The sequence below is a fragment of the Panthera leo genome, chromosome B3, assembly GCF_018350215.1.
Source record: "Panthera leo isolate Ple1 chromosome B3, P.leo_Ple1_pat1.1, whole genome shotgun sequence".
NCBI lineage: Eukaryota > Metazoa > Chordata > Mammalia > Carnivora > Felidae > Panthera > Panthera leo.
This window is the reverse complement of record NC_056684.1, coordinates 64,295,722-64,307,778: the sequence shown is the minus strand read 5'-3', so window position 1 is coordinate 64,307,778 and position 12,057 is coordinate 64,295,722. Positions and strand designations below refer to the sequence as shown.

The 12,057-nt window shown below is 36.0% G+C and overlaps 1 protein-coding gene across 1 annotated transcript in view; it reads left to right on the top strand.

Annotated features, from left to right (window-relative positions):
* SPRED1 (sprouty related EVH1 domain containing 1) overlaps window positions 1–11,660 on the top strand; it is a 137,031-nt gene extending 125,371 nt beyond the window's left edge. The window contains exons 6-7 of the mRNA XM_042942455.1: window positions 4,544–4,645; window positions 7,333–11,660. Coding sequence (XP_042798389.1) covers window positions 4,544–4,645; window positions 7,333–7,983 — 753 coding nt within the window. The 3' untranslated portion in view covers window positions 7,984–11,660. The remainder of the gene's footprint in view (window positions 1–4,543; window positions 4,646–7,332) is intronic.
* Window positions 11,661–12,057: the final 397 nt, after the last annotated feature.

Below are 12,057 nucleotides of genomic sequence, written 5' to 3'. Positions count from 1 at the left end.
ACCTGACCCGAAGTCAGACGCTCAACCAACTGAGCCACCCAGGCACTCCTTTATTGTTGGTTTTTAAGACTTCTTTGTATATTTTGGATAACGTTCCTTTATCAGATATCTTGTATAAATATTCTCTCCCAGTGTATGACTTGCCTTCTCATTCTTTTGACACTGTATCTTGCACAGCAGAAGGTTTTAATTTTAATGAAGTCCAGCTTGTCAGTTCTTTCTTTCATGGATTGTGCCTTTGGTGTTGTATTTTAAAGTCCTTGCCATTTACCAAAGTCATCTGTAATGTATCACTGATCTATTATTTTGTCAATTCCACACTGTCTTAATTAATGTAACCTTGAAGTCAGGTAATGTCAGTCCTCCAGCTTTTTTCTCCTTCAATATTGTGTTGGCTCTTCTGGGTCTTTTGGCTCTTTCTGTAAACTTTGAATCAGTTGTCTGTATCCACAAAATAACTTGCTGGTGTTTTAATTGGGATTGCATTGAATCTGTAGACTAATTTGAGAAGAACTGATATCTTGACAGTATTGAGTCTTCCAATCCATGAATGTGGATATCTCTACATTTATTATTGATTTTGTTCATCAGTGTTTTATAGTTTCCTCATAACAGATCTTATACATATTTTGTTAGATTTATACCTAAGATTTTCATTTTGGGGAGTGCTAATATGAATGGTACTGCATTTTTAATGTCAAACTCCACATGTGTTTATTGTTCATATATGGGAAAGTGATTGGCTTTTATGTATAAATTTTGTATCCTGCAACCTTGCTATAATTGCTTATTAGTTTAGTTCTGGGAGTTATTTTATCAATTCTTTCAGATTTTCTGCATACATGATTATACCTTCTGTGAACAAGGACAGTTTTATTTCTTCCTTCTCAGTCTGTATACCTTTTAATTCTTTTTCTTTTCTTATTGCATTAGCTAGAAACTCTAAGTTTGGATTTAATCTTTTTCTAGTTTTCTAAGGTGGAAACGTAGATTATTGATTTTAGATCTTTCTTTTCTAATATACGCATTTGATGCTGTAAATTTCCCTCTAAGCACAACCTTCACTCTATTCCACAATTTTCATTTCCATTTAGTTCAAAATACTTAATTTTTAAAAACTTCTTTGATCTGTGTTAATTTGGAAGTGTTGTTTTGTTAAATCTCCACATATTTGGAGATTTTTCACTTATCCTTCTATTATTGATATCTAATTTATTTCTTTTGTGGTCTGAGAGCAGACATTATATAATTTGTATTCTTTTAAATTTATTGAAGTCTGCTTTGTGGCCCAGAATGTGGTCTGTATTGGTTAATGTTCATGTGAACTTGAGAAAATATTTTGCTGTTGTTAAATAGTCTGTAGATGTCACTTATATTCATATGATTGATGGTGTGGAGTTCAACCAGGTCCTTACTGATTTTCTGCCTATTGGATCTGTCCATTTCTGACAGAGGGGTGTTAAAGTCTCCAGCTGTGATAATAAGTATGTCTCTTTCTCCTTGCAGTTCTGTCAGTTTTTGTCTTGTGTAATATAATGCTCTGTTCTTAAGCACGTACACATTAAGGATTGCTAGGTCTTCTTAGAAAATTAATCTTCTATCATTATGTAATGCCCTTCTTTATCACCACCAACTTTTCTTGCTTTGAGGTCAGCTGTGTCTGAAATTAATTAAATAGGCTTTCTTTTGATTAGTGTTAGCATAGTATATTTTTCTCCATCTCTTTACCTTTACTCTGTAAGTACGTTTCTTATAGACAACACATAGTTGGGTCTTTTTTATTTTCTCTGACAGTCTCTGTTGTTTAATTGGTGCGTTTAGGGCATTAACATTCAAAGTGATTATTGATACAGCAGAATTAATATCTACCATATTTTTTTTAATTTTTTTTTTTTTAACATTTATTTATTTTTGAGACAGAGAGAGACAGAGCATGAACAGGGGAGGGGCAGAGAGAGGGAGACACAGAATCCGAAGCAGGCTCCAGGCTCTGAGCTGTCAGCACAGAGCCTGATGCGGGGCTCGAACTCACGGACCGTGAGATCATGACCTGAGCCGAAGTTGGACGCTTAACCGACCAAGCCACCCAGGCACCCCTCTACCATATTTTTTATAGTTTTCCATTTGTTGCCCTTTTTCTCTGTTTCTGTTTTTGTCTTTCATTTATTTTCTGTCTTTGTGGTTTAATTCAACATTTTATATGGTTTCGTTTTCTCTCCTTTTTGGCATATAAGTGACATTTGTTTGTCTGTTTTATCTTTTTTTTTTGTAGTTATCCTGAGATTTGCATTATACCTTTACAACTAACCTGTGTCCATTTTCAAAGAACACTAAATTACAGATCTTGCAATTACCTTATAATAACAAAATAATCCCAATTCCTCCTTCCCATCTCTTGTATCATTGCCATTCATTTCCCTTTATATATGTAAATATATATATATATATATATATATATATATATATATATATATGTATACACACACACACATAATCATACATGATTGAATACATTGTTACCATTTTTATTTTTTTTAATTAAAAAAAATTTTTTTTTAACGTTTATTTATTTTTGAGACAGAGAGAGACAGAGCATGAACGGGGGAGGGTCAGAGAGAGGGAGACACAGAATCTGAAACAGGCTCCAGGCTCTGAGCTGTCAGCACAGAGCCCAACACAGGGCTTGAACTCACGGACCGCGAGATCATGACCTGAGCCAAAGTCGGCCGCTTAACCGACTGAGCCACCCAGGTGCCCCCATTGTTACCATTTTTAAACAACTGTTCTCTGTTAGCTCAATTAAGAATAAGAAAAATTAAAACTTTATTTTATTTTCACCTATTCCTTCTTCAGTATTCCTTTATTCTTACGTAGATCTGAGTTTCTGATCTGTATTATTTCCCTTCTCTCTAAAGAACCTCATAACATTCCTTGTAAGGCAAGTCCAATGGCAACAAATTTCTTCAGTTTTTGTTTGCCTGAGAAAGTCTTTATCTCTTTTGAAGGATTTTGGTTTTTTGTAGGGTACAGCATTCTAGGTTGGCAGGTTGTTTCTTTCACCACTTTAAATCTTTGACTCCATTGCCTTCTTGCTTGCATGATTTCGAAGAAGAGGGCAGATGTGATTCTTTGTCCCTCTGTAAGTCAGGAATTTTTCCTTTGGTCATTTTTCAGGACTTTTTCTTATCTTTGAGTTTTTATAGTTTGAAAATGGTATGGTTAGGTGTAGTGGGGGAGAGGGCGTGGCATTTATCCTGCTTGGTATTTTCAGAGTTTCCTGGGTCTGTGGTTTGGTGTCTAACATGAATATGGGTAAATTCTCAGTCATTACTATTTCAAATAGCTCAGAGATTCTTTCTTCAATCCTGTCCAGTCTAATAAGTCCCGCAAAGGCATTCTTCATTTCTCTTAGTGTTTGTGATCTCTAGCATTTCTTTTTGGTTCCTTATTAAGATTTCTATCTCTTTGCTTGTATTGCTCATTTGTTCTTGCGTGCTATCCATTAGAGCTTTTAGCATATTATTCATAGTTGTTTTAAATTCCTAGTCTTCTAATTCCAAATCCCTGCTGTGTCTTGTTCTGGTGCTTGTTCTATCTCTTCAGATTGTTTTTGTCTTTCAGTATGTTTGGTAATTTTGTTCTTTATAGCTAATAGCTGGACATGATGTACTGGGTAAAAGGAACTGCTGTAAATAGGTCTTTAGTATGTGGTGGTGAGGTATGGGGGGACGGGGAGCATTCTGTAGTCCTGTGAATAGGTCTCAGTCTTTTAGAATGAGCCTATGCTTCTGGTCTGTGAACTCCACCAGTATTTGTCAGTTTTTTCTAACTTCTTAGTTGGGTTAGATGGTTAGAGTTGACTAGAGTTGGCTATTTCCCCTCTCCTAGGTCAGATATGCTTTGATAATATCCCAGTAGGTCAGGCTCTGGTTAACTAGTTTCTCCTGAGGGCAGACCTTGGGAGTTTTCTGGCATAGTTCAGAAGTGGTTCCTTTCCCCCTCCACCTGCTGGAAGCATGCAGGGATTTTTCTGATATTTACTGGCTGAGCTCCGGGAGGTAAACTCCCAAAAGTGTGGGGCTTCACTATGAGCAGGTCCACCTCAGCACTCATTTCTGCAGCAATTCTGCTCATGAGTTTGTTCTGGTGAGCTGTGACTCCCATTATTTTCCCATGTCTCCAGTATTGGGGGCGGTGGTTTGTACCGTGTCCTCCTCTCTCTTACAGATCTGAGACGAATTGGTGCTATTTTTTCTATTCAGTTGCTTACTTGTTAGAACAGAGTGGCGTTTACTAAGTTTCTCACATGTAGAACCAGAAACCAGAAGTTCGTGTTACTTTTGAAATTAAAATTTAAATGTATAAGGAAAGACCTAAGTTCAAATAATCAATAGGATGATTCAAATAATGCTCTTTATTACAACCATTTTGAAAAGCTTCACTGCTAATAGGTTATGAAACTTTGGAATACACACTGTATGGTTTTATTAAAAATAAGAAATACATTCTCTGGTCACTTAAGTAGAAATTGTTTATATTTTAGATAACATTCAGTCATCCGGGCCTAGACATTCAGGGCAGAAGTATAGAATATGTACAACGGCAAATATCCAAGGAATGTGGAAGCCTAAAGTCCCAAAATAGGGTAAGTAATCTTAGCTTATCTCCTATTGTGGGATACAACTAATTAACACATAAGTGAAATTTTTTAGTCCTTTTAATTCTCCATGTAGCTGAATTATACTAGAAAATCTTTTGTGTGTTAATTTGCTACATGCATGTTTATAGAACACTATTACTTAAATTCCATCCAAATTTCTGGTTTGACTCTAGGAATTGCCACTGTGTATTTATCACTGGATAAAGCCAAGAGAAATTGTGTATTGTTAATTTAATGGACTGTATCCATCATTCCACCGTTAGCCCAGACCTGGAGGGTTTTTTAGCCCCGGTTCCAAATATCTTGAGAATGGAAGTTTGTCTCAACCTGAGTCAGGTGCTTACCTGTAGATGGTCACTGTGTCCAGGGACTGGGCATAGGCATAGGAGAAACAAATGTGACTACTAGAAGCCCACTTGTATAGGTAAAGGAAAAGGTCATTTTGATTTAGACACCATTTGATTTATCCCCAGAAAGATTTAACCTGCTCCCTGGCCTCAGGAAGATAATCTACCCAGAAAGGAGGAGGAGAGAGTGAGAATAAGTAGGTGTGGGTGTCCTGTGTTTCAAGTGACTCGTATAACCAAGCTATATACATGTATGTCTTTGTATTCGTTTGCTAGGGCTATCATAACAAAATTGACTGAGTGGCTTGAAAAACAAATACTGATTTTCTCATAGTTCTGGAAACTGGAAGTCCAAAATGAAGATGTTGGCACATTTGGTTTCTTCCCAGCCTTCTCTTTCTGTACCTTTTGGCTGTGTCCTCACATGGTCTTTTGTACACCCACACATCTCTGGTGCCTCCTCTCCCTGTATGTCCAAATTTCCTTTCTTAGAAGGATACCAGTCAGATTGGATTAAGACCCACCTTAATTAAGGATCTATTTTAATGTAATCACCTTTTAAAGGCCCTGCATCCAAATGTAGTCACATTGTGAAGTACTGGGGGTTGAGGTCTCGGCATATGAATTTTGAGAGTGCACAAGTAGCCCATAACATTGCACACTCTGGTTCCTCACATTCATCCCATTACAACAGCCCAAAAGTCTGAACCCCTTGTAGCGTCAATTCTAAATCCTAGATCTTGTCTAAGTCAAGTGTGGGTGAGACTCAAGGTATGATTTGTCCTAAGGCAGAATTCCTCTCTACCTGTAAAACAAGACACCTGTAAAACAAGACACAAATTACCTGCTTCCAAAATACCATGATGGAAAAGGCATACAATAGATATTTCTTTTGAAAAGTGGTAAATTTTAGAAAGAAGAAAGCAGTCATGAGTCCTAAGCAAGTCTAAAACCTGGCAGGGCAAATTCTGTGAGATTTTAAGGTGTGAAAATAATCCTCTTAGGCTTTGGCTCAATGCTTTGACCTATGTGCCTACCACAGTGGTGACCCCATCTCCTTGGCAGTGTGTGATAAACTCATACCAAAGGCTCTAGGTTTCCTGGCCCACTGCAACTGAGGAATTGGCTTTGCCATATGGAATTGAGGAGAGAGACTTACCTTTGGGGTCGTTCTTCCCTTTTTTTAAAGGATAACACATGTTTTCAGTTAGATAGCTGTATTTGCCAGTCCTGTAAATCCTTGATGTCCGGTAGCCTTTCTTCATTTCATCCTACCTCTCTTCCCTTTAGTCCAACATGGCAGCATTTCAGTTGAGATGGTTGGTTGGATTTGGCAATCACACCCATAATCTCTTTATTATGTGATGGATCAGCATACCTTTGCATGCTTTCTAAATTTTTGCACTATCCATAGGCTGAGAATTTTCTGACTCTTCAAGATCTGCCATCTTTTTGCTTCAAAATTTCTATTTCAATTTATCCCTTTCCTCTTACATTTTGCTGTTAGCAGCAAGGAGTAACTAGGCACCTTCAGCACTTTGCTTAGGAATCTCTGCTAAATATCCAAGTCTATCACTCACAAGTTCTATATTCCGCAAAACACTAACGTACAATCCATCCACATTCTTCACCCAATTTGTAACATGGATCACCTTTCCCCAGCGTCCAATAATGTGTTCTTCATTTCCGTCTGAGCCTTCACCAGAAGCATGTTCGACGGCCATATTTCAACCAACAGTCTGTTCAAGGCTTTTTGTAACATACACCTCAAAACTTTTAGCCTTTACCCATTACCCAGTTCCAAAGGCATTTCCACATTTTTAGGTATTTGTTAACAACAACACTCCAATTCTTGGTACTAAAATTTATATGAGTCAGGGTTCTCCAGAGAAACGGAACCAACTAGTTGTGTTATGTACACACAGAGAGATTTATTTTAGGGAATTGGCTCATGCAATAGTGGAGGTACATATGCAAAATATGCAGGTAGGCTATCAGGCTTGAGACCCAGGGAAGAGTTGCAGTCCCCATCTAAAGGTAGAATTCTGCTAGGGGAATTCCATCTTGCTTGGGCGGGGCGAGGCAGGGGGCGGTGGTCAGCATTTATACTATTAAGGCCTTCAGCTAATTGGTGAGGTCTGCCTATGCCCTGGAAGATAATCTGTTTCCCTCATAGTCCACCAATTTAAAGATTAACCTCATCCAAGAAACATAAACATCCAAAATAATGTTTGATCAAATATTTGGGCACGCAGCCTAGCCAAATTGACATATAAAATTAACCTTCACAGTTATTACTGCAGTTTTCATCTCTTTCCTTTTTAGGTCCCTTTGAAATCAATCCGACATGTCAGCTTTCAAGATGAGGATGAGATTGTCAGGATAAACCCTCGAGATATCTTAATACGTCGTTATGCAGACTACAGACATCCTGACATGTGGAAAAATGACTTAGAGAGAGATGATACTGATTCCAGTATTCAATTTTCTAAACCAGACAGTAAAAAATCAGACTATCTGTACTCTTGTGGGGATGAGACTAAGTTAAGTTCACTCAAAGACTCTGTGGTATTTAAGGCACAGCCTTCCTCATTAAAATTTAAGAAGTCAAAACGAAGAAAAGAAGATGGTGAACGTTCCCGCTGCGTATACTGCCAGGAAAGGTTTAATCATGAAGAAAATGGCAGGGGAAAATGTCAGGATGCTCCAGACCCTATTAAAAGATGCATATATCAAGTTAGTTGCATGCTCTGTGCAGAGAGCATGTTATATCATTGTATGTCAGACTCAGAGGGAGATTTTTCTGATCCCTGTTCATGTGACACTAGTGATGACAAGTTCTGCTTACGATGGTTAGCCCTAGTAGCTTTGTCTTTCATTGTACCATGTATGTGCTGCTATGTCCCTTTGAGAATGTGCCATCGTTGTGGTGAGGCGTGTGGGTGCTGTGGCGGGAAACATAAAGCTGCTGGATGAAAGGATCCAGTGCCAAAATGAGCTTAAAATCTTTGTTTCCAGGAATTAGCTAACTTGGATTTATGGAAACTTTTGGCAAGCAATATGAAATCTTGCCTGGTAATCATTGGGGCCACACGTGGAGGAAGCAGAACTTGTCAGTTCTTGGCATTTCACAAATGCTAGCCATGCCTAACTTTTTCCCTTGAGTGCATGGCATGTTTTGTTACAGGTTGTAAAGAGTATCTGCAAAAGGAAACTATTTCTGGTTATTGGGTATAAAAAGTGAGCATAAAGTATCCAACTAAAAGGGATTAATTTTTGGCATTTTTGTATATTTATGCATTAGGTGATGGGACTTTTAAAGGTTTGAATTCATTAAGACATGAACTAAAAATGCACTAGGGGACAGTTGATTTCAATCTAAGAAAAGTTAACACTTGGGAATTGTAAGAAGTAAAACAAGTACAACTAAATCATTTATTAGTTGTTTTTTGAAAGCAGTTTTATGTATAAATAACAAATGTTTATATTTAACTAAATATAAGGTACGAATTATCACATATTAAACTTTTCTTCCCCTTCCTAGTTCTGAAGTAGATGTACATATATCTACTGTCACATTCCATTATATTTTGAATATTTTACTCATCTAGTTAATAACGTTTTTATTCCATGTGAATGATTTGATATTTTCATCCTCATTTCCCTTGGCTACAGTTTATATTGAGTTATATCTGTACATTCTGGTAATCTAAAATCTTTAAAAATATTCTAATAGGCTTGAGTGACCAATTTTTTTTTAAAGCACAGATGTAATTGTCTAATGTTCTGATGGGAACGTAACACTTATTTTTATATAAAAAGAGACTGAGTAAACATTATAGAAAAAAGTGAGTTTTGGGATTGTTTTGTTTTGTTGTGGTATTCAACCAGCAAGTTGTTTTCTTTCAGAGTTTTCCTCCTTCAAAAAATCATATTGCATTTACAAATGTTTTACAAGGCAAAAAGTGTAACTGGATAGTTAATATAAAAGTTTCCTCCTGAGATCTCCACTTAACTCTGCTAAACTAGAATATGTTCAGCTGTGTTACTAATTTTTTAACTTAATTCTCATTGCTTATTATTTGCGTAAGAGTAACTTTTCCCAGTTGCATTTTATTTTATTTAAACTGGCCTAAAAGCAAAATTATTATATGTTAAAGTATATACTGAACTATCCCAGGAAAGTATTTAATCCAACATTGTGAATGAAATATCTTGTACATATAATTTTATTTCTTTTGCAGAGCATTGTATTACTGGATGTTTTATTTACAAAGTAGTTGGATAAATGTTCCAACAAATTGTTGAAAGTGGTTGGGGTCAATTTGTCTGGGTTTTTTGGGTTTTGTTTTTGGTGGGTTTTTTTTGTTTGGTTTGGTTTCATTTCGTTTTTTTTTTTGTTTGTTTGTTTTTTTTGTTTTTTTTTTGGTCTTTTTAAGTGTTACATTAAAACTCTAACAAAGTAAAGGGTTCTTTAAGAACATTCCCTTAGAGGGATAGAGTTGAGAAGTGTGCCTTTTTTTTAATGGCTTGAAGTTTCAGAAGTGATAGAAATTAAAATCACACTACCATTTGAAGCTCATTTCTATGCAGGTTTTAAAATGTCATTTATGTATCATTCTTCTTACATATCACACTTAAGCTTGTGTTCACTTTCTTCTTTTGCCCCAGATCAAACTGAACAATGTATATAACACTATCTGTCTGTAAAATACTTTTTTTTAAGAAAGCATTTATATTTATATGACAGCTTGAACTGACAACATTGTGTATATAGATCATCTTGAAGTATTATTTCACATTGAAAAGAAGAAAAATATATTGATAACTATAGATGTTATGAAGAAGAGGTTATTTCTAGTTTTGTACTAAAAATCAATTGGATGAACTAAATCCAAAATATGACACTGTAGCAGCCGTTTTAAGACTTATTTTTACTGTTTATATATTTGAACACTGCTACACCAGATGATCTTCATCCCTGAAGTTTTCAGCTAAACTTGGTTTCCTAGAATAGACTGTTAACTTTCAAAATTACTTTTTATTGGTGAAATGGAAATACTCGTTTTCCTTGTGAATGAATTTTCATATTTGTAAGTGCTGAATTTATAATTCAGGTTTGAGCAAGGTGTGAATAACTGAAGAAAATAACTTGCTGGCTATATAGGAAAATGCTGTGGAAATGAACTGTGTATATACTTCTGGGAAGAACAATTTTAATCATTTCTTCTGTTAAGCACTAATCAGTATAGTGCAACTCCTGGTTCTGTACTGTATTTTATATGCAACATATATGCTTTAATATTTTAATGTCTGTGCATTAATATTTTCAACTTGTTTAACCACTTTGCTGCTAAGATTTCGCCATCCCATTCCCATTTTTTCCTTTACCATTTTAAACAAGTTTCTTCATTAAAAACTACGGTGATGAAATGGTTTTTATTTCCCCTTGGATTTTCATAGTTAACACACTCAGATTCCAAACTGGTCAGAAAACTAACGAATTATAGTGCTATCTGAATCCCTATGTGGGAATATTCTCTTGAGTAAATTCTCATTATGTGGGGGGTAAAAAGGATAGTCTGAGTTTCTCATTCTTGACGTGTATCGGTAAGTTCAGGAACATCTTCTCCTTCTGCCTACAGACCTGGTACTGCCAAATGGCTTTTCCTCGGAAACCTTTCTCTTTGAATCTGGTAGTAGAAGCAAATGGCTTCATAGAACAACTCAAGTAACAGTAAACACTGAAAATGAAATCATCTGGATGGCATAATAAGAAAGACTTTGGTCTGATGGCTTGTTGTGTTCAGAGTTGATAACTCTTAAATGATTTTTCTCCTGCCTTGACAGGAGAATCCTTTGATTTTTGAAGAAATAGGAGGTATGGGACTTCAGCACCACCTACTGGATGATTTATAGACCAGAGACCTGAGGTGGCAATCAGGATCTGACAGGGTTCATCACTACTACCAATAAAAAAGGGCTATTTAAGCAGTGGCCACCTCCAAAGGGAGAAAACAAGAGTAAGAAATAGCTCAAAGGAACTGTAAATTGAATCTTTCCTCTAATGTGTCTGGTTGGTCACTGAAAGATTTTAAGCACTTTTTTCTTACATAACCTGTCTTAAAATATTTACTGATATTCAGAACTGGCAATCAAACATAATGGATGTGCCGAAGCATTTGCAAAACCAATTCTTTTAACTTGCAAAAGCCATTACCAAAATGGTATTCTAATTTTCCTCCCATTACCAGTCAGGGAGAGTTTTTTTAAAGAAAATAACGTCACCCGTATTTCATCATGATAACTTCAGAGAGTGTGTGTATGTCTCTGGGATGATGTTGGGACAGGGGTTAAAGTTTAGGGGGGGAAACTTGAAACTACCTATTTTCATTGGTTATTCAGCAGTGCCTAAAATGAACTTTTGAAGTAATATAAATGCACTTTCAACTCATGTGTATAGTGCCATCTGATATGTTGGGTAAGTCTTTCTTTTTCTTTTTTCTCTCCAACCCCTTGATTGAATGCCACAGAGATGTTTTCTAATATCCGTGTAGGTCTTCAAAGTACAGGAAACACGTACTTTCCTCTAGATGGGCAATTCAAAGGCTGTTTCTTTTTTTTGAAATTTACTTAGACTTTGTGATTACACTTTGGAATATATGTATAAGTTTGGGTTTTTAATTTTAGCCCAAAGATATATTAGGCAAGTGTAACATTTTTCTACATGTAACTTTGAAAACTTTATTTACCTAGAAAACAGATCCTTCACTAAATATTCTCATTCTTAATTTGACCTCCAGGTTCACATTTCTAAGGATAAAGGAAAGCACTAGAAACTTGCATTGTTGTTGCACTTAAAAAAAAATTGGTCTATAAACCATGGTAATAATAGTACCATCAGGTGTTTTGCAGTGAGTCAAAACAGTAAGAAACCACAACCTGAGGTGATTTATATAAACCAAAAAAAAAAAAAAAACCCCACAAAAAACAAACAAAAAAGGGCTTTAAGGTATTAAGGTACTGTTTGCCTAGCAGCCAGGTGGTTAT